This window comes from Rhinatrema bivittatum, chromosome 8, assembly GCF_901001135.1.
Source record: "Rhinatrema bivittatum chromosome 8, aRhiBiv1.1, whole genome shotgun sequence".
NCBI lineage: Eukaryota > Metazoa > Chordata > Amphibia > Gymnophiona > Rhinatrematidae > Rhinatrema > Rhinatrema bivittatum.
This window is the reverse complement of record NC_042622.1, coordinates 148,958,880-148,982,585: the sequence shown is the minus strand read 5'-3', so window position 1 is coordinate 148,982,585 and position 23,706 is coordinate 148,958,880. Positions and strand designations below refer to the sequence as shown.

Sequence of the window (23,706 nt, the reverse complement as noted above, 5' to 3'; positions counted from 1 at the left end):
CAACACAGAGACCTCTGTGAGACCTTTTGGGTTCTATCATTCACTGCATGAACCCTATAGCATGACATCTTCCTGACTTCTGCAAGTGGGTGCACTAGACTGGATAAGGGTGAGAACGCTGGCTTATGTAGATTGACATTGTGCAAATCCCTAAGTGCAAAATTGGACTTAGATATAATGCTTATAAATTCTGATTATCTACCATATTGATTTGCACTGTAAATCAACTAAACCAAAAATAAAGAAAAGCAATAATTGTACTGTATTCAATTTTTTTTTTTTTTTACTTATGCTGCTAATAAAATTAACTTAGTACCACACAAAAGTGTACTTAACTGTTCCCTAAAACCAAACAATTTGTATTCTAAGGTTACCAGACTAAATTATTTTTATTAAAGAGAGTCAACACAGCACTCACAGAGTCTAAGGTATTACAAACAAGACAAGTCAATAACAGGCATTTGCAAGGAGTATAGGCACAAAGATCCTTTACATTCCAATGCTCCATTAAAGAATATTGAGAGTACAGAATCTCCCTTTATATAACTTCACATTGTCATTAATTACCACTAAATAATACAACAACAAAGAAGCCCCACTACAATAATCCCAATAATCTTTCCATATTTTATGATAGAGAACCTTATGTTTCAACTTGCTAGTTAGCTGTTCAAAGTAATTTCATAAGAACATAAGAACATAAGAAAATGCCATACTGGGTCAGACCAAGGGTCCATCAAGCCCAGCATCCTGTTTCCAACAGTGGCCAATCCAGGCCATAAGAACCTGGCAAGTACCCAAAAACTAAGTCTAGTCCATGTAACCATTGCCAATGGCAGTGGCCATTCTCTAAGTGAACTTAACAGCAGGCAATGGACTTCTCCTCCAAGAACTTATCCAATCCTTTTTTAAACACAGCTATACTAACTGCACTAACCACATTCTCTGGCAACAAATTCCAGAGTTTAATTGTGCGTTGAGTAAAAAAGAACTTTCTCCGATTAGTTTTAAATGTGCCCCATGCTAACTTCATGGAGTGCCCCCTAGTCTTTCTACCATCCGAAAGAGTAAATAACTGATTCACATCTACCCGTTCTAGACCTCTCATGATTTTAAACACCTCTATCATATCCCCCCTCAGTCGTCTCTTCTCCAAGCTGAAAAGTCCTAACCTCTTTAGTCTTTCCTCATAGGGGAGTTGTTCCATTCCCCTTATCATTTTGGTAGCCCTTCTCTGTACCTTCTCCATCGCAAGTATATCTTTTTTGAGATGCGGCGACCAGAATTGTACACAGTATTCAAGGTGCGGTCTCACCATGGAGCGATACAGAGGCATTATGACATTTTCCGTTTTATTCACCATTCCTTTTCTAATAATTCCCAACATTCTGTTTGCTTTTTTGACTGCCGCAGCACACTGCACCGACGATTTCAATGTGTTATCCACTATGACACCTAGATCTCTTTCTTGGGTTGTAGCACCTAATATGGAACCCAACATTGTGTAATTATAGCATGGGTTATTTTTCCCTATATGCATCACCTTGCACTTATCCACATTAAATTTCATCTGCCATTTGGATGCCCAATTTTCCAGTCTCACAAGGTCTTCCTGCAATTTATCACAATCTGCTTGTGATTTAACTACTCTGAACAATTTTGTGTCATCTGCAAATTTGATTATCTCACTCGTCGTATTTCTTTCCAGATCATTTATAAATATATTGAACAGTAAGGGTCCCAATACAGATCCCTGAGGCACTCCACTGTCCACTCCCTTCCACTGAGAAAATTGCCCATTTAATCCTACTCTCTGTTTCCTGTCTTTTAGCCAGTTTGCAATCCACGAAAGGACATCGCCACCTATCCCATGACTTTTTACTTTTCCTAGAAGCCTCTCATGAGGAACTTTGTCAAACGCCTTCTGAAAATCCAAGTATACTATATCTACCGGTTCACCTTTATCCACATGTTTATTAACTCCTTCAAAAAAGTGAAGCAGATTTGTGAGGCAAGACTTGCCTTGGGTAAAGCCATGCTGACTTTGTTCCATTAAACCATGTCTTTCTATATGTTCTGTGATTTTGATGTTTAGAACACTTTCCACTATTTTTCCTGGCACTGAAGTCAGGCTAACTGGTCTGTAGTTTCCCGGATCGCCCCTGGAGCCCTTTTTAAATATTGGGGTTACATTAGCTCTCCTCCAGTCTTCAGGTACAATGGATGATTTTAATGATAGGTTACAAATTTTTACTAATAGGTCTGAAATTTCATTTTTTAGTTCCTTCAGAACTCTGGGGTGTATACCATCCGGTCCAGGTGATTTACTACTCTTCAGTTTGTCAATCAGGTCTACCACATCTTCTAGGTTCACTGTGATTTGATTCAGTCCATCTGAATCATTACCCATGAAAACCCTCTCCAGTACGGGTACCTCCCCAACATCCTCTTCAGTAAACACCGAAGCAAAGAAATCATTTAATCTTTCCAGATTTGCCTTATCTTCTCTATGTGCCCCTTTAACCCCTCGATCATCTAACAATCCAACTGACTCCCTCACAGGCTTTCTGCTTCAGATATATTTTAAAAACTTGTGAGTACCAGCAGGTTACCGGATTAAATTCTGTTAATCAGATGTAAGATATCCACCAGATACTCCTACAGTCCCCAGGCATGGAGAGTTGGGGGGGGGGGGAGGGGGATTTTTTTCCTTACTAATTTTAATTATTGGGTTTTATTTAATATGTCTGCTGTTTTGAAATATTTTATTGGTGTTTTGGAACATTTTTTAAAAATTTATATCAAATATTCTTTTTATTAGTATGGTTTTACTATTATGATTGATGTTTTATATTTCTTGCTGATATTGTTTTATGAGGAATGGTGGTGATTCTGGTTTTCTATTGTTGCACTATGTACAGAATCTGACTTGTGGTTTCCAGTTCAGTTTTTGTCTGTAAGCTTCTATTTAAACTTTATGGTGTGTATTCAGTATTGGATGTCTATGTTTTGCATATGTAACCACAGTGAGGTATTCTAGTTGTGTAATTTTTGTGTAGGGATCTATAGCAGCCTGGCTTGTTCTGTTGCTATTTGAGGCCTGAGAGATAATGCTGCAAAATTTCCACACCACAACAGCTATAAGTGCTAAGCATGCTTTTTTTTTTTTTGCAGGATTTTGTGTTGTAGCTCAGTGTGTCTGGTGGTGGAGAAAACTTTTGATGGTGTTACTGGGGTGATACCAGAATATGAATATATTTATTTTATATGTTGAGCTGTAAAAAGAAATGCATCTATTTGGAGAATTTTTGTGGATATGGAGTGTGTGTAGAGAACTGAAAATATTGAGATTCTGTTTCATCATCACTTCAGATTTCACTCCCATATAGAAGAATTGGTTGAAGGATGCTATCAAATAATTTGAATAGTAATTTTACTAGGTGGTGGCAACTGGCCAGGGTTTTCTTTATTTCCCTTACAATTTCTTCTTGTAGTATCTTTAACAGTCAGTTTAAAGGCAGTAGGCCTTGCTGTGGGGTGAGAGTAATGCGTAGAAATAGTTTGGCTTAATTAACAGTGTTTATAGTACCTCAGTAGCAGCAAGTAGCAGACTCATATATGATTCTTTTAAATACACTATGTACTTTATTTTTTGAGGGTTTTTGTTACTTATGTCATCCTTTATTTTCTGTTTCAGATGTTTAATGAACATATTTGGCAAATAAATGAGTAAATATTATGCTTTTAACTGTGGAAGACACCAAATTCAGTTTTCACATAGGGCAGCAGTTAGCTTAGAGCCAGCCCTGGTTCCACAGACAAGAGCACCATATTTTCGGCACATGTTGGCTGTATCTACTCAACCCAGAAGATTTGGTCTGTTCTGCCAATAGAGGAGATATTTTGGAGAAGCTCCTGTTCAACTCTCTTCACAATGAGGTAGACAAGGCTGTGCTTTGGGAAGTGGACTGCCTATAGCTTCTTCAAAGCCTTTGCAGTTCCTCCATTTTGTAGGCCTTTGCCTTCTTTGTATACGAGGATATTCGACCAGTTATAACATTTAGCCTTATCATGGTAGCACCCAGGCAAATGTAACAAAGCTCATATCCATCTGTAATGGACATTTTTCTGCAGCAAATATAGTCCTTAAAACCACTTACTGTGGCCTTCTTCTTTCCTGATATCATGAAGACATCTTTTTTTTTTTTCCTAGGTAGCACTGAAAAGTGCTGTTTGAGGGCTGCTGAAGTAGTGAGGCAACTTTTTTTAAGTATAGAAAATTAGAAAAAAAATATAGGGGAGATATATGGCCACAATAATGCTGGGACGAAAAAAAGATTGAGGCGGCTCACGAGGCAATGCCTGAGCAAGAATTCCCGCACATGCTGAGTACAGCAAATGTTCTACTAGCTTGGAGAGAGATCCATTTGGTGCCACTGGTTGACATCACCCATATGTTATGGCCAATTCAGCCCTGCTTATTGCTGGAAAATAACCAGCAGAAAAAAAAGTAAGTGCTTTTGTATAGATCTCTGGTCAGACCTCATTTAGAATACTGGTACTACACCAACTGAGGTGTGCCTCGGGGTCAGCCCTGTCTGCCATTTTGTTTAACATTTGTTACCCTCTCTGCCACCTATTTACTGGTCTTGATATAAAATTCAAAATACATGTTGATGACATTCATTTTATCTTGCCATACACTATCTCCTGGAGTAATACACTATCATTAATGAACCTATACCTTAAATTATTAATACATGTTATCCCATAATTGGCTTAAATTTAACACTGCAAAACCCAAAATATATTTATCTACTATTCCCAATTCAACATGTGACCCCCCCCCCCCCAATCAGGATTTATATTTGAAAATATCATTACCCCCAGTTCAAGATAGGCCCCTAATTTAGGTATCATTTTAGACTCCAACTTGTCAAAGTCTGCCAATATCTCATCAGTAATAAAGAGCTCTTTTTACAAAACACACATGTTAAAAAGAATAAAACCCCTCTTATATCCCAAAGACTTCCACTCTGTATTACAAGCCTTAATCCTGACTGTCTTAGACTATTGCAATTCGCTCAGTCTAGGTCTCCCAACTATACTCTATGCCCCCTTCAATTAGTTCAGAAAACCGCTGCCCGCCTCCTCACCAATACAAACCAAAGTTAGCCAGTGGAGTTGTTTTACAACTCCACTGGCTACCAATACATCAATGTATTCATTATAAAGGTACTATCCATTATTCATAATCTAATACACAACACATCAACAGTCTGGTTATGTTCTTCTTTACGTTTATACCAACTTCCTCGCCATTTATGATCAACTGACAAAAACTATCTGCAGATTCAAACATGAGGACAGATAGGCTAGTCTTAACCTGAAAATGCGTCTTCTCCATAGCAGGCCCTATATTATGGAATTCAATACCAAACTTGATCCAGCTCCTAACGAATACAAGAGAATTTAAAAAGAATATCCAAACATATTTATGTTCATCAGTGTTTACCAATCACCAGGCATGAAGGCATTCTGTTTTCGTACTATCGCTTGTTTTTCATTTTTAACTGTGTTTCTACAATTTATACATCATACTTGTAAACCACCTAGAGATACCAAAATTGTATAGGCAGTATAGAAAAGCTTTTAAATAAAAAATAAATATTGCACCTAAAGTCAAGTCCAAAGAATACTGTTTCAATGGAAAGGAAGCTTGAGAATGAGGTATCACAGGATGAGGGGAAGAGAGGAAAGATTCAGGAGCAATCTCAGGAAATATTTCTTCACAGAAAGAGTTATGAGTCCATGGAACAGCCTTGCATTAGAGGTGGAGACAAAAAAAAAATCCAATTTGAATAAACTGAGGGAGGAACAAAGGGGGGGGGGGGGGATCTCCAAGAATGGAGAAAAAGATGGAAATGCCAAGAATCGATTAAGGTCTTGTAGCAAATGGGATAGGAGATGTAAACAGGCAGACTTAACGGGCCTTATGGTCTTTATCTGCCTCCATGTTCTATTAGTGGGTGTATTAAAGGAGACCTCCCATTTTCTCACGCTCCTATTATCTTACTATTCATTTTTGTTCTTCAAGACTTTATGACACAATGCATCAGAAATGGAGAGAGAAAACTTCAGTCTGAAAGCACAAACATAAGATAAGGCTTGTTTTGCCAGGGAACAAACAAAAAAGTGGTTACCTTCAGGGGGCTCAGACATGGGAGGAGTCAGACAATACATGTGATATCCTCGATCACAGTCATCACAGAACAGCAGTTGGTCCTACACAGGTGTAAAGAAAGAGACACAGCTTCCATCATTAGTGGTGCTCTGGCTTGAAGGTGCCCACCACTGGCCCATCTCTTAGCAAAAGACTCAAGAAGGGAGATTTCATGCAGATATAAACGGGATTCCCTACCGTCCCTTGCACGCCTAGCCCAGGGAAATGGAAAGAAAACCTGAACACATTTGGCATAGCTTCAGATCTTTCAGGGCTGCAAATAGGGCTAAGTTCTGGGACATCTCAAGGAATATTCACAAGAATAAATGAGCATGCACTTGGTCCAAGAAACAGATTGACTGGTACCAAAAACATAAATAAGGCTTGAAGCCCTTGAGGTGAGGTACTGCCCATCATTGCTCTATTACATTCGTATTGCTTTGAGTAGCAATGATTTAATATTTACAATACCACTAGCTTAGGTTTGTCAATTCTTACCTTTGGCCCCGAAAAATAAATGGCCAAAACCCAACCCAGATCTCAGCTCACTTTCCTGTCCCCCTTCCCTTAGCTCTTTCTAGTGCCTGCAGCAAGGAGAGAATAGCATCAGCATTGGGATATAAGTGAGTAAAGGGCCTGTGAGCCCAGCATACGCTCAAAGCCTTCACACCTCCTCCTTCTGCACAGGCTTCCGATTTGCAAAGAAAACCCATGGGGAGACAACAGAGCCACTGCAGGACCCGGTGCATGCATGTGGGCGCTAGGGTCATATGCACGCTTACTTCATGATGTTGATGTGCTCTCTCCTAGCTGCTGGTACCTTGTTGGGGAAAGCTGTCAAGGAAAGGAGTGGAGTCAGGAGGTCTGAAGGATCAAGGTACTGTGAAGATTGGGGGGGGGGGGGGGGGGGGCGCGCGGGGGAGAGCATGGGAGTGTTTGCTCCTGAACAGGGCAACAGAGTGCCAGCACTTACATTATTGGTTTTAACGTCCTGAGTGGTCACTGCTCTTCCATTAGTAAAACCAGCCCATGGGCTCAGCAGGACCACAGGCTTGGTTCAGGGGCTGCTATCATCTTCCCACCTCCAATGCACCACTGCTCCCACTCCCAGAGCGAGCACTAGTTCTGAAACACCACTGTAGCACTCTCCAGCTAGCCTAGGCGAAGTGATACTCACGTCATTTTCAGAGGTCCCACAGATGTTACAGCACTTGCACTCAATACACTGCCAGCGGTATGTCTTCACCGCTGCCATCATTACTGGCGTGAACTGCAGACAGGAAGGGTGCCCTATGGGAGGACAAAGACTTTCAATGTTTACGCAACACTTTTCAAGTTTTTCATTTGGATTTTATTTCAAATGTGGCAGCGGAGTCCTAGCTTCTTATATGACTGCAAACATGAGGTGTCTCCCTGCTCAGGCATTTATAATCCTTGTGACAGATGCAAACATTCACTGCACATCTGAACATGTGGCTTTCACATAAATATTCAGTTTATATCCTTATGCAAGCATATGGTCATGCAAACCATGGGTCTTGTTCAACCCATCCGACATGGCAGTGGCTATTTTATGCACTGGAGAAGTCAACAATGATAGATGTGTCTCATTTCATCACAACAAACAGCAAAAAGTAAGGGAAACCAATAACACTTCATAAGATTCTTCTGCACTGCAGCAATAATCACCCCAAAGTGGTATCAGAAGGATGAAAACACTGATGATTAAATCTGTCTTATGCCTGCAATGGGCTTTAGACAGAATCATAAACAGCAATTCATTTGAATCATGTAGCACTCTATAAAGCAAAGTTACTTACCTGTAATAGGTGTTCTTTGTGGGCAGCAAAACAGACACACACAACTGGTGACATCATTTGATGGCCCTCAACTTGCCATTCCTCTCTTAGCTCAGAACCTTTCAGTCCATTCTGAGCATGTGCAACCTTTCCTGCATGCTGTCGCCAAGTGAAACCGCCCTCAGTCTTTTCCTTAGTTAAAGTCAACTTCTCTAGAAGAGAAAGACTGCGTGGATGTTTGTTCTGCTGTCCATAGAGAACAGCTGTTACAGGTAAGCAACTTCGCTTTCTCCATGGACAAGCAGCATAAAGAGCCACACAAGATGGGACTCCCAAGCTGAGAACTGCATTGATATCTTTGTGTTTGTAGTTTCTGCAATCCAAAAGCATGAGTGAGATGTTGAGGCTTTATTTTACTATGGATTTGAGTGCAGCATACCCAAAGGTACAGTCCAGGCTGGCTGTTTGTCAATACAGTAGTACTTGATGAAAGTGTGTATTGTAGACCACATAGTAACTTTGCAAATGACCTGTATAGAAGTAGAGTTAAGGTGTGCATTTGAGATTGCAACAGCTTTGACCTGGTGGGTCATTGCTGGCTTAATACATCTAGACAAAGTTTGGGTTTTTTGTGTGTGTTTTTTTTTTTACAGCCTCTCTTTTTTAATATGCATCATAGGATAAAGAGTCAGGATGATTTTCTGAATGATTTGGTTCTATGTAGAATAGTAGTGCTCTTCTACAGTCTAAAGTATGTAAATCTTGTTCTGATTGTGCTGCATGTGGCTTTGAATAAAATACTGGTTAACGTCACAGTTTGTTTGAGGTGAAACAGACAACTTTTGGTAAGAATTTTGTAGGCGTTCTTCGAACAATTTTATTCTTGAAGATGTGTGTGTATGGTGGATAAGTAACTAGAGTATGAATCTCACTTATCCTCCTAGCTGATGTAAAGGCAATTAGGATTGTGATCTTCCATGAGACAAAGTTTAGATCTGTTGTTGCCACAGGCTCATATGGTGGTCTCATCAATTGTCGAAACACTATATTTAGGTTTCATTGTGGGGTGGAGCTCTTACCAGCAATTTTAAATTATATAGACGTTTTACAAATTTTGACACCAATGGCTCTTGAGAGATTGTGTGTCCCTTAATGTGCTGGTGATAAGTAGCAATGGCACTTAGATTAATTCTTACAGATTTTTGGACCCGGATTACTTAAATGTAGAAGATATGCGAAGAACATTGGTATCAGGCAGGTGAAGAGGATTGGTTCTTTGATCTTGACAGCAGTTTGCAAATCTTTTCTAATTATAACTGCATGATTTCCAGGTAGTTGCTTTCCTTGCAGCTAATAGGATGTTTTTTTATATTGTGTGTTAGGTGAAGTAATTGAATCATTTGTCTCTCAACATCCAAGCTGCCAATGCTAAAGTCTGTAGAGTAGGATGGCACACTGAACCTTCGTATTGCATCAAGATGGTCAGAAACAACAGTAGTCTGATAGGTGGCCAGTCTGTGAAGCTACAGGAACCAGCTTTGATGTGGCCAGTAAGGTGCTATTTGGATCACTGATGCTCTGTCTTTCTCCAGCTTTTGGATTCTTTTTGCTATTAACAGAACTAGTGGGAAGACATTCCAAAGGCATTTGTTCCATGGAATAAAGAATGCATCCCTTGTTATCGCTTCTATGAACAGTCTTTTCGAACAGTATCAAGGAAGTTTGTGATTGGAGACACAAAGAGGTCTAATTCTGGTGTCCTGTATTTCGTGAAATTTTCTCTCAGTGTGTTGTTGTGCAGTGACAACTTGTTGGTTGCAGCTGATGATTCTGTTTGTCTGCAATAATATTGTGTTTTCCTGGAAGATAAATTGCTGAGATATGCAGTTTTCTTTTGACTGTCCAGTTCCAAATAGCTAGTGCTTCCTTACAAAGCTGGGAGGATCTTGTTCCTCCTGGCTTGTTTATACAGAACATCATTACCTGGTTTTCTGTTTGAATTTGTAACATTTTCCAGCCAAGGGCCAAACATTTGGACACTGAAGAAAGCTCTCAGTTCTAGAAGGTTGATGTGCACTTGTGATTCCTGTACAGTCCACTGTCCTTGTTTGGAAATGGAGTCCATCTGTGCTCCACATCCTTGATGTGAGGCATTTGTCGTTAATACTATTTGGCAGGCTGGCAGATGTATGTGTTGGTCACAAACCATGTTTTCTTTTCTGATTCACCACTTCATTGTTTTTAGTAGTTCATTGGTCCCAGGGATTCTGTGGCTTAAGCTGAAGATGCCGATTCCAAAATGTCTTCAAATGCCAGGGGCGTTACATTTTTACTCATTTTCATATGTGCCAAGGGTGTTACATGCACTGCTGATTCCATAGGCCTAATAATTTCATGAACTTGTGAGCAGTCACCCGTGTCTGGGCCATACTTTGCAACTTTGTCGCTGTGAGGTTTGGGAGACACTGACCATATCCAGGTGAGCTCCTATGAACTCCAAATTTTAGCTGGGGATTAGATTTGTGTTTTCTAAATTCACAGAGAACCCCATGTATTGAATGGTTTGAATGACAAGGATCATATCTATATCAGAGTTCTCGAAGATGTGCTTGAAAATTAGCCAGTTGTCTAGGTACAGCTATCACTGCTAGACACTGTGAATAATCTTGTTGCTGCCACTAGCCTGAACGGTAACACCCTGAATTGATAGGAGCAATCTTGTAAGGCGAACCTTAAGTATTTCCTGGGTTTCTTCTTGACTGGAATATGCACATAAGCATCTTTTAGATCTATTGAGGTTATTACCTAGGCCCCTTTCTTCAGAAGTGGAGGAAATGTACCTAACAAATTCTTCCTGAATTTTTCTTTTTCTAGGTAACTGTTCAGGTCTCTGAGATCTAAAATTGGCCCCAGACCTGTTGGGGTTTTTTTCAGTATGAAGAAGAATCTGGAGTAAAATCATTTCCCTTTTTGTCAGAGAGGGAATGGTTGGATCACAGTGGACTGCAGAAGATTCTGCAAGTCGGTTTAGTATCTACAATTGAGGTTCTGAATGATGCAGATAGTATGGTGGATAGTTTGGTGGAAGACTTTGAAAATTCCAGAAATACCCTTGATTTATGATTTTCAAAACCCAAGCATCAGTTGTGATTTGAATCCATCAAGATGCAGAAAAAAAACCTGAGTCTTCTCCCTATTAATATTTCTGGAGATGGGTTTTGAAGGATGGGTTTTGAAGGATCCTTATCTGGAGATGGGTTTTGAAGGATCCTTATTTCCAACAAACATCCCTCTCCCGCCATCCCCCTTGGGTACTCCACCACGTCATTCCCCTCACACACCCGTAACCTTGGTATCCGTATTGACAACCAGTTCTCTCTCAAACCCTTCATTAAATCTATCCTAAGTGACTGCTACTTCAAACTACAAACTATCAAGAAACTCAGACCTCTCCTATACTTCACTGATTTTCGTACAGTACTACAGTCTATTATATTTTCCAAAATAGACTACTGTAACTCACTCCTCCTTGGCCTACCTGCCACACACACCAGACCATTACAACTCTTGCAGAATGCCTCAGTACGCATCCTTACTAATGCCAGAAAACGTGACCACATTACCCCTACCCTCATTGAACTCCACTGGTTGCCAATACAATCTTGTATCCTTTTCAAAGTTCTTTCCCTTATACATAAAAGCATCAACAATGAAAACACTGACTGGATAAACCCCCCCTCTAATTCCTCGCACCTCCACCAGACCAACTTGTCCTGCCCTCCAAGGAACTCTCCGTACCCCCTCTATCAAATCCACCAAACTAACTACCACAATGAAGAGAGCGTTTTCACTGGCCGGCCCCACACTATGGAACTCCATGCCCCCAAGATTTACGCACCGAGTCTTCCACTCCTAAATTCAAAAAAAGCTAAAAACCTGGCTGTTCCTACAGGCCTACCCCTTCATGCGATTTCCACCCGCCTGACCACCCACAGAGCTGCAGCTAGTACTACCGATTTGAATTACCTATTACAATATTCTACCACCTCCCCTTGTTTCAACAATTATTTAAGCTTCTCATGCTGTCCCTCCCTCCCCCTCCTACTAAAACTGTTTCTGTTACACTACTCTGCTAAGATTTTGTTCACTCGCAAATCCTGTAACACTTTTTTGCCTTCCCAGATACTCAATCATCTTATGGACTCCGTTTCTAATCAAATCATGGTGTATATACCATTGAATCCTGTAAATAGTTTCTCAGTTATCCAGGTTATCTTGTTATGGTTAGTTATTGTACACTTTGTTCCTGTTCTATGTAATGGCATTGCCAATTATAAGTCATATGTAAACCGATACGATGTGCATATGGTTGTCGGTATATAAAATTCTCTAAATAAATAAATAAATAAATAAATATTTTAAACTGGCTGCCAAAAACCTGTGGAGGCTGCTGAGCTAGTGTTTTGTTGCTTTTCTCTTGCTCTGGTCTATTGTTGAACTTACTATGGTGGCTGTTTCATCTGCTGCATTAGGATTGGACGTTGTCTGTAATAGTGATATGGTATTTATTTTCATCTTTGTGAATGGTAGCATGGTCTCCGATACGATTCTTGTCTGAATCTTCTTTGGGATGATGTATCCATTTGTGAGGAAGATACGGACTGAAGAGGTGAACTCTGATTTTTTTTTTTTTATGGGTTCCAATGTTTCCTTTACTTTCTCCCCAAAAAGCATGTCTCCCAAACACAGTGTGTGCCAATTTTTCCACGCACATCACCCTTAGACCAGATGCTCTAAGCCAGGCCATTCTTTTTGTCGTTATGGTGGAGGCAGAAATTTTGGAAGCTATGTTGAAAGTCATAAATTGACTGCCATCCCACAGGTGAATAATTTCAGTGTTTCCTCTGGGAGCCTTTCTGCATAATCCTTAAGTTTTTGGAAGTTATTGTACAAGTACTGATCTTTTTTGTTTAGATTTCTATTACATTTTTTCAGATGCTTCAAAAGCAGATTACATTTACATATTAAATGTATTTCTCTGTCCCCCAAAGTTTCATAATCTAAGTTTGTGCTTGAGGCAATAGAGGGTGAAGTGACTTGCCCAAAGTCACAAAAAGCAGCAGTGGGATTTGAACCCTGGTAGCTTGCAGCCCACTGCTCTAACCACTAAGCTACTCCTCCACTTTGATGAGCATCTATGCTTGTTTGTAGGGTCGCTCCTTGGAAGATCTTTATGCCAACTGTGTCCAATGGTCTAGGGTCCTTCTCTGGAGAGTTGCTAGATTTTACCTTAGTTTTCTTTGTCCTTTTCATGGCTGACAATCAAGGATTTGTGTGGCTGCTGGACTTTAGTGTGTCTGGGGTAGCTCTGAACCTTATACTTGATATCTATTATTTTCTGCTACTGGTTGTATGGAAAAAGGTGTCACATTTTAGCCTCATGCATCGAGGGAAGTTACCAAACTGACTGGTTCCCTGACAGAGAGTTCCTGAAGGATCAGGAAACCAGACTTGCAACAGCCACTTGGGGGCTACGAGAATCATGCCCCCCCGCCCCCCCCAATCCATCCTGTTAGAGGCTTCAGGAGACTCTTCATCACCAGCAGAAATGGAGGATACGCATACAGAGGCCCCTGCCCCAATGGTGGGCAAAGGCATCTGAGGCTGGCCTTCCAGTCCCCCTGTACAGGGAGCAGAAGTTGCTCACCTTGTTGCTGCAGGAGGCGGCGAAGAGGTCTACCTCCAGGATCCACCATAAGCAGAAAATGTGATCCGCCACTGCCTGTCCAGGGACCACTCGTGGGGGTGGAATGCTCAACTCAGCCGATCCGCCACTACATTCTCTGATCTGGCCAGGTATATGGCCCGGAGCAGGATTCCCTGGGACTGAGCTCAGGCCCAAATCTGGACAGCCTCCCGATAGAGGAGTGATCCGGTACTCCCTGTTTGTTGATCTACCACATCACATCACACCCTGACTGCCAGTCTGGATCAGGACCACTCGATTGGACAGGTAATCCTGTAACGCCCAGAGTGCATACCTGATCGCTTGAAGCTCCAGGAAATTGATCTAGTATGGAGCCTCCCGAGCAGACCAGCAACCCTGCATGCGGAAGTCGTCCACATGCGCCCCCCCCCAGCCCACGGTGGAAGCATCCGTAGTGAGCACAATCTGGTACGGAGTCCTGAAAGGGAACCCCCTGCTCTAGGTTGGGCAGACTCTCCCACCATGACAAGGAGGGTCTGGAGATGACATGACGCACACCCGCATGCTTGTATTGGAAATGACTGTCGCCCATAAGGGACCATAGGTACTTCCCAGTGACCAGAAAAATTCCTACATGGGCTTATGCGTCTTTTAGCTCGAGGAAGCAAAGCCAGTCCCCTCTTTGCAGGAGGAGAATCAGGGTGCCCAGCGAGACCATCTTGAACGTTTCTCTTCACAGATATTTGTTCAAGGCCCTCAGATCTAAGATGGCACGTAGCCCCCTTGTTTTCTTTGGAAACAGGAAATACTTGGAGTAGAATCCCAGTCCCTGCTGATATAATGGAATGGGTTCCACCACGCCCACCTTCCTGATACGGTGTTTGGCCCTATGATGAGCCGGGGGGGGGGGGGGGGGGGGAGAGTCTGCGGGAACACACAAAGTTTAACAGATGCCCTCGATGGATGATGGACAGGACCACTGGTCCGAGATGATCTGTGGCCATTGGTCCTAAAGGACTGTAGCCGACTATAGTCACAGGGCTTATGCTCCCTTGGAGCCAGTCAAAACCCTTTAGTGGGGCTTTGCTGGGGAGCCGGCCGAGTCCTGGGGTCCGCTGCTATCTAGAGCAACCCCTAGAACCTTCCTCACGGCGTACAAGCATGCAAGGCCAGAGGGTAATATTTCCTCTGTCGATAAAAGGACCTTCTGCCGCTCTGATGTGATGACTTCCTGAAGGAGGATCCAAAGTACTGGCGAAGAGATGCTGGAGGGTCTTGTGGTGATATTTCAACTGAGCCACAGCATCTCGCACCTTGTCTCCAAACAAGGTGCGAGCTTATCCTGGACTACAGCCGGAGGTCCAATGCTCGGAGCCACACGATTCTACGGGCCTCAATGCCCGCCGCCGCCACCCTAGCTGCTGTATCAAACACATCATAGATGGAACGCACCTTGTATCTGCCACACTCCAAGCCCTGCTGGGCAACCGCCAGGAAGGCTTCCTGCTGCTACTGAGGGAGGCATTCGGCCAACTCTTGAACCTGCTTCCAGAGATTACGAGTGTATTGGGCCATGTATAGCGCTCTGGTACACCTTCCTATAAGACATCCAATGCCCGGTGTTCCCGGCCCGGAGGCACAGAAGCGTGGGTACGGGAACATTTGGCTTTCTTGAGGACAGACTCCACCACCAACTGGCGCGAGAGCTGACACCTCTGAAATCCCAAGGCCGGCTGAACCAAGAAGATTGCATCTGCCTTTTGGTTCACCGGAGGCAACGAGACAGGGTGCGCTCCCACATCCTGAGGAGTAATTCTTTAAATATGTCATGGATGGGGATAGCCAAGTCCTCCTCTGGGACATCGCAAACTGGAGAACCACCAGCATCTTATGGCGGGCATCCTCCTCCGTAAGGAGCTGGAAAGGGATGGACTCAGCCATAGCCCGCACAAAGCCTGCAAATGTCAGATCCTCCGGCGGAGACCGCTACCTCTCGTCTGAAGAGATGGATCCGAGGGAAGGTCTCCTGAGTCCTGTTAAGAAAACTCTGAGGTATCACCCCCCAGGGAAGTCCCCTAGAGCCTCTTGGGGAGGACCCCTGCCATCACGAACCCGGCACCATGTGACCACTGTGACCGGTGCCAATCCTTCCGAGGCCTCCCAAGGTGCTCGGCCCGGTATTTCCCTGGTGCAGAGGATGCAGAAAACCGGAGGTTCCAGAGCATGACGCCACAGAGGACGGCTTATCCCTGGCCCCTCAGTCTCATAAGGGCCCCAGAAGAGGAGTAGACACCAATGGACCCATGTCCATCGGTTCCCCAAAGCCCTTGGGAGTCGAGGCGCCCGATGCCAGAGATGAAAGATCAGATTTTCTGGATCCGAAGAGCTTCTCCATTTTGTCTAGTCAAGCCCGAAAACCCTTGGGGGTCATTTGATTGCAGAAATTACATTTCCTCCCCCCCACCCACCCCCACCAGACGTCGTGTGACACCCCCAGGCAGAGGATACAGACTTCATGTGGATCCGTAATGGACATGGTCTGTGGGCACTGGGGGCATCAGTGAAAACCCGACGACGCCATGAAAAAGAGCCGGCATGCAGTCGATGACCAGTGGGCACCGAGAAATGGCACTGTTGGAAATCAACCACAAAGGAGAAAAACTTAACACGACGCCCTATCAAAGTGCCGACGGGAAGAAGAGGTATCCGGCATGGAAAAACTACCGAGTAAAACACTCTCAAAAGAGAAGAGCTCCACAACTGCGAGGCAAACACTTCATGGAAAAAAAAAAAGACTATGGAGGGGGACCCTGTGTGAACACATGAATAGTGGCATGCTGGGCATGCTCAGTCTGCCAGTCAAAGTTCTACAAACTTTAACAAAAGTTTTCCGTGCTGGGCTCCATCTGATGATGCCACTCATGTGTGAGGACCATCATCCTGTTTGTCCTAAGAAAATTTGGGGTTGTTGGTATCCTCTGGTGGCATCAAAGTTCTCCCCATTTCAGGTGATGGGTCTGATGGCAAATCTGGGGAAGGTACATGTAATATGTACTGTAATAAATCAATGAAGCTCTGTGAATCCTCTGATACCAAATTTATAAATGATGTAGTTTCTGATTATGGTGTTTCCTGTCCTGCTTTTTCTCTTTTCTGGAAGAATGATGCTGGATGTTTGGTATGAAGTTTTTTTTTCTGAGTTTTTCAAGAACTGGAGTTTGAATCACTGCTTCTTTTCCTGGTAATTCTTTTATGCAAGTTAAGGAAATCAGACTAGTATTTCTGTATGAAGGAATGAATCTCTGGTAATGGCAATAAAGGCACTATAGGTCCTCCATCATGGGAAGGAACCTCTGGCTGTAATATTGGGGGGTGACAATCTTTATGCCATTGAGATCGGAAGCTGATCTTTAATGATAGTCTCAATTCTCGGTAACAATGCTTTAGCACCAATGAACGATGATTCTGTGCCAACGAATGGGCGCTTCTTGGCACATCCCTACCTATTTTTGTGCATTCCCAGAAAATTCATAAAATGAGGCAAAATATACATACACTCCAGAAACCACAGAGCTTCAAGCAGCAATCAGAACGCTTTTGTTATCCTTTGAAGCAACGAGAGTGCTGCTGAAACACTGTGGTGTCAGGCACGCATCTCATTTTGTGGGAGTTTCCTGTGAATGAACAAAAATAAGTATCATTTATTCTATTAAAAGAGGCACTTCATTATCTAATTCAATTTTTACAGTGTGGTAAATGATTGAAGATAGTTGACCTTTATGATTCTGTCTATAGTCCACTGAGGGCATAAGACGACAGATTCAATTGTGAGCATTATCCATCCTTCTGATACCACTTTGGGGTGATTATTGCTGCATTGCACAAGAACCTTATAAATTGTTATTGGTTTCCCTTATTCCTTGCTTTTTATTATATTAAATATGAGAAATCATGCTCATTTCTGTTTTTGGTTTATAGTCACTTCATCACAAGTCAATTAAAAAGCCTTAAAACAAAGGGAAAGCCCTTTTTAAGACTGTCTGCAGAGTCCCTGCCACAAGCATGTACATTCATGGCCCCAGCAGCCAGCATTCCCCTCCCTGTACCTGCATTAAATACCTGATCGTCCGCAGTCCGAACATGAAACCAACTCCTCTGGGTTCCCTGTTTTTTTGTTGATTTTGGAGTCTCCCAGACAGAAGTCACAGTAATTGTTGGGCAGTGCCAGGCCATCAGGACCTTTTTTAGCTATTTAACAAAAGTACAAAAATGGGTGTTATTGTCCCAGAAGTCAGGAAGTTTTAAAAGACACACACCAAGTGGACTGGCACAGGGATACAGCAATTTTCTAACTAGCAGACCGATACAATAAGGAGCGGTAGGAAGAGCTGCGTTAGTGCTGGGCACACCCGCGGTTGCCGCATGCACAGTCCGGCTCACCTACCGCTCGATACTGTATTTAAATAGTTTGCAAATGCAAGCCGCGTCCAAGAAGCGTCCGTGAAGCGTTAGGCCCGCGCAACCCATTTTACTGTATAGAGCGCTATATAGTATCCTGGGTGCACTGGCCTAACGCTTCACGGACACGCTGGTATCTGTCATTTCAAATGACAGGTACCAGGAAGTGGACGGTTCTCCTACGCTCGGGATTGCCAGTCCTCTCTCCCCTCCTCCCGAAGCAAGGCGCAGGGAGGGGGGGAGAGAGGACTGGTGAAACGACATGTAAAGTGTAAAGCAACAAAGCGACTTACTTTTCTTGCAGCCCTCCTCCAGAGACGGACATCGGCGGAGACGACCGCGGCTCCCCTGCCTCCCGGGGGGCAGCTGGCAGCGAAAGCGGCCCCGCCGGCGAAGATGGATGCCTGCACGGGCGAAAGCAGCCCCTGTGTGCAATTGGCCGCTCAAGCCGTGACGCCAAACGTCATGACATCACGCCTTGAGCGGCCCAATTGTACGCACAGGGGCCGCTTTCGCCCGTGCAGGCATCCATCTTCGCCAGCAGCTGCCTCCAGGAGGCAGGGGAGCCGCGGTCCGTCTCCGCCGATGTCCGTCTCCGGAGGAGGGCTGCACTTTGCTACTTTTTTTTTTTTCTGCTTTTTTTTTTTTCGCTTTTTCGCTTTTTTCCGCTTTCGTTGCTTCGGGAGGAGGGGAGAGAGGACTGGGGCTGCCCCAGAGACCAGCACCCATGGACGCGGCCAGGGCAGGTGAGCAGGGGCTGGGGGAAAGTTTGCTGCCTACCCTTACCCCTGCCTCTAACGCAGGGGTAAGGGTAGGCGGTAAGTTAGCAGGTTAAACGTGCGGCAAAACGACAGGGTAAAAAAGCGAAAGTCGGGGCGCGCGTTACTGTATGGGAGGGAATAGCTAATTTGATTGTTTACATCTAATATACATGCCGCGGGCGGAAGGGGTTACCCGGTGATTTAAAGAGGCGGTAAGAATGGGTTAAAGGGGATAGTGTATCGCGGGTTGGACTAACGTGGCCGAAAAGTGAGTAGAAAGCGGGTTAGGAGCAGGGTAACTGCGGCCGCACTTTACTGTATTGACCTGTAGAGAAGGGAGATTGTAGAAATTGCTTACCTGATAATTTTGTTTTCCTTAGTGTAGACAAACGAACTCAGGACCTGCTAGCAGATGGAGACGAAGTCAGGTTTCAGTCTCCCTAGATACACCCCTGCAGTGTCCTCAGCCCTTCGGAATTCTCTTCAAAAGCCATTGTGGACATACTACTGAAAAACGATTAGAACTTGATTAAAACCAACTTGACTAAAAACGGATAACCGTAACTGTATTCAACCAAAACAAACCCCAGGGCATCTGTAACTGTGCTTGGGGTTCAGTGTTTATGTTTTGGTTGAATACAGTTACGGTTCCTGTAGAATTGGCCGGGGGTGCTTTACCCCTTTCAGAAAACAGGCCATGTCCAGATGAGGCACAGGTGGGTTGTCTTCACCTCACCCCTGAAACAGGAAAGAACACTACCTAGACCTTCAAGGAGTTAAGGGTCAACCCTTTATTCAAGGTGTCCTGTAAAAATTACATAATCAGTGGGATTTGACCGTCTGAAGGGAACACCACATTCCTCGCACCAGGCCTCAAATACTCTCCAGACCCGCACATACATAAAGGATGTGCTTCCATGCACGGAGCAAGGTGGTAATTACTGCCGCCAAATATCCACGCTTCATCAGGCAGGACCTCTCAAGGACCAAACCGTAAGACAAAATCGAGCTGATCTTCATGAAGGACCGGTCCTTGTTGAAGCAGGTCCCTGTGCGGTGGTAAGCACAGGGGGGTTTCCACTAGGAGTCTCTGCATGTTCACATACCACGGGTACCTGGGCCAATCTGGAGCTACTAGTAGGGCATATCCCCTGAGGCGCTCTATTCTGCGAATGACCCTGCCCAGCAGGGGCCACAGAGGGAAGGCTTATAGGAAGTCCTCTTCTGGCCAGGTCTGAACGAGAGCGTTGTTCCACAGGGACCACCGATCTCTTCTGCGACTGAAGAATCGGGGAACCTTCGCATTGGGAGATGCAGCCCGCAGGTCGAAGGATGGAGGCCCCAGCGATCTACCACCAGCTGAAAGGCTTTGGCCGACTCCTGAATCCAGACTCTTCCTGCTTAGAAAGTCTGCTCTGATGCTGTCTTTCCCTGCGATGTGGGAGACCGAGAACTTCTGTAGATGTATTCCCACCCAGTCCATAAGAAGTTCTATCTCCTGTGACACATGCTGGTTTTGGTTCCCTCCTGGCGGCCGATGTAGGGTACCGTTGTTGCATTGTCAGTCATTACGCGGACCGCCTATGTGGCTGAACTGTATACTCGCCAATCTGACTGCCCAGGCTTCCAGGCGGTTTATGCTCCAGCGCACCTCTTCCTGATAAATGATGAAAAGATCTCTGCTTCAATGGTAGGGGGAATGATGAAAAGATGATTTATATTCGGACAACAACCAACAAGGACTGAGTTGCACAGGCTGGATAAACATGCGTGGGAGTATCTTGCTATGAGGGCGGTTACTACCCCTAAACAATTAGCTAGATACTTCACTTAGATGCAGCTCCAGCACTGCTAACTACATCGATGGCAAGGTTGAAAGGGAAATAGAACAAAAAAGTCACTTACAAGGGACAAGAGAAACAGATAAGTATGGGGGAAAAAAAGTGAAAGCTTGCTGGGCAGACTGGATGGACCGTTTGGTCTTCTTCTGCAGTCATTTCTATGTTTCTTTGGTCCAATGCCCCTGGGCCATCAGTTCCTGACACTGAGCTCCCCAGCCCCGGAGGTTCATGTCTGTCGTGAGGACCAGCCAGTTTGGCAGAAACAGGGTTACAACCCTTGCCCAGGTGAGCTTCCTGCAGCCACCACTGGTATCGAGAATATACTTCTACCGGTAGGTGGAGGCGAATCGAAAGATCTTGAGATAGCAGGTTCCAACGTGACAGCAGGGAGCGTTGAAGTAGTCGCACGAGTCCCCTCGATTATGGTACTACCTCCAGGGTTGATGCCATCAAACCAAGAACCTGCAGATAGCTCCACATCATCAGGCGAATCATGTTAGTCATCCAAGTATGGGTGCACCAGGATTCTCTCTTTTCTCAGTGCCGCCACTAGGACTACCATAATCTTGGAAAATGTTCTGGGGTAGTGGCCAGGCTGAAGGGCAGCACCCGGAACTGATAATGGCGGCCCGGTACTGCAAATTGTAGGAAATGCTGATGTTCTTGCCGGATTGAAATATGAAGGTAGGACTCTGAAAGGTCCAGGGAGGTTAAGAACTCTCCCAGTTGTACAACCATTATCTCGAAGTGCACAGTTTCCATGCAGAAATGAATTACTTGTAGATATCAGTTGATACTCTTAAGTTCCAGGATGGGGCAAAAGCAACCCTCCTTCTTGGGTATGATGAGATAGATGGAATAACGCCCCATATCTTCCTGGGGCACAGGTACTGGAATTATAGCCCTCAACCTGAGGAGCCTTACCAATGTAGATTCACTGTCTGCTTCTCATGCTGGGAGTGCCAAGAAGACATCATGGACATGTCCTGAGGAGAGTAGTGAAACTCCAGTGCATATCCTTCTTGTATGACATCCAGTACCCATTTGTCCAAAGCGATCTCGACCCACCGCTGGTAAAAGAGGAACAGCCAACTTCCTATCTCCTCATTCTGAGGGAGGGTCGGCAAAACTTCACTGGGGGGGGGGGGGGGGGGAAATCGGGATGAACTTGAACCCAAACCTGCCCCTCTCTTGGACTGTTGACTCCAAAAGGTCTGAGACCTCCCGAAGAACCGAGATCTCTGAAATGGCGAGTTTCTGTAGGGCCGAAAGCGTTGGGAGCCCCTGGATCGCCTCATGGGCGAGGGGCGCTATAACTGCTTTCTCTTATCTTCTGGTAGCCGTGGCCCTGGAGATTCACCCCATTTACTGTCCAGCTTTTCCAATTCGCTTCCGAAGAGAGATCCCTTAAAGGGCATCTTTGTGAGGTTTGCCTTTGAGGTCGCGTCAGCTGAACAATTTCGCAGCCATAGCTGTCTTCTGGCTGCTACCACTGAGGCCACTCCTCTAGCTGTGGTACAGACTAGGTCAGAGCCCGCGTCAGATACAAGGGCACAACAAGAAACAATCTGTAAGGTCATTGCCTTCGCATCAAAGGCTTCTTTAAGGATGGACTCCATCTGACTATTATGTGCATCCTTCAAGGCCGCTCATCTCTTCACTGGGATAGTTTAATTCGAGACAACGCAGACCAGCGCATCCACCTTAGGAAAGCACAAACGCGCTCTCACTGTTGGATCCGGTGAGTATAGAGCTTCTAAGATTCGCCCCCCAGTTTAAAACTTGCTTCTGGGGCGCTCCAGTCCAGGTCAATCAACTCCTGGATGGCTTCCAGTAATGGAAAGTAGCAAGAGGCTTCCTTGTAGGGAAATCAGAACGATTCCAAAGAATCTGGATCCTCCTCTGTGTCGTCTGGGTCCCTGCCAGGGATACCCTTGGTGAGGCGAGGCATGCTCGAGATTTGCAGATAGGAGTGGGAGAGGGAGGGTTTACTGGTTGAGGTTCCATCCGGACAGGGGCCAGTGAGGTAACAGACTGCGTCTGTACGAAGGCTTGAAGGCCCTGGAAAAATTTCCATCCAAGAGAAGGCAGCCAGGTCCATGCCTAGCCCAGGAAGTACTGGGGTAGGTGCCGCTGAATTTCCCTCTCCCATGGATGACCCAGTTCTGGGGGTACTCAAATCCAGGGTACTTCCAGTTAAGGCTGTGGCTAACCCATCATCTGAATGGGAGAAGCCGGGCTTAGCAAGGTCCGAGGAACCCAACTCTCCTTGGGCTTCCTCACAGTGCTGACACAGGTTGGAATTCAGGTCAGGCTGAGAAGCCTTAATATGACAAGCAGCACAGAGAGCAAAATGCTTAGGTTTCTTGGTTGCCGGCACTCGGCTTCCTGCACCCGCTGCCTTTCAACTGCTTCAGCAGCAAAGTCCACATCAGGAACTGGCTACCAGACCAAGGTACACCTCTGAGGGATCTCTGAAATCACCTCAGGAAACTGGGGGAGAGACCTTTAGGTATCACCGCAAGAGAGTGGGGCTCAATCTTTCTCCAATTTAGAACATAAGAACATGCCATATTGGGTCAGACCAAGGGTCCATCAAGCCCAGCATCCTGTCTCCAACAGTGGCCAATCCAGGCCATAAGAACCTGGCAAGTACCCAAAAACTAAATCTATCCCATGTTACTGTTGCTAGTAATAGCAGTGGCTATTTTCTAAGTCAACTTAATTAATAGCAGGTAATGGACTTCTCCTCCAAGAACTTATCCAATCCTTTTCTAAACCCAGCTACATTAACTGCACTAACCACATCCCCTGGCAACAAATTCCAGAGTTTAATTGTGCATTGAGTGAAAAAGAACTTTCTCAGATTAGTTTTAAATGTGTCACATGCTAACTTCATGGAGTGCCCCCTAGTCCT

The 23,706-nt window shown here is 44.6% G+C and overlaps 1 protein-coding gene across 7 annotated transcripts in view; it reads right to left on the bottom strand.

Annotated features, from left to right (window-relative positions):
* DPF2 (double PHD fingers 2) overlaps positions 1 to 23,706 on the bottom strand; it is a 161,689-nt gene that overhangs the window by 45,737 nt on the left and 92,246 nt on the right. For all 7 annotated transcript variants that reach the window (XM_029614674.1, XM_029614675.1, XM_029614677.1 and 4 more), the window contains 3 exons: positions 17,849 to 17,977; positions 7,401 to 7,513; positions 6,204 to 6,285 (listed from right to left, as the gene is read on the bottom strand). In XM_029614674.1, coding sequence (XP_029470534.1) covers positions 6,204 to 6,285; positions 7,401 to 7,513; positions 17,849 to 17,977 — 324 coding nt within the window. The remainder of the gene's footprint in view (positions 1 to 6,203; positions 6,286 to 7,400; positions 7,514 to 17,848; positions 17,978 to 23,706) is intronic.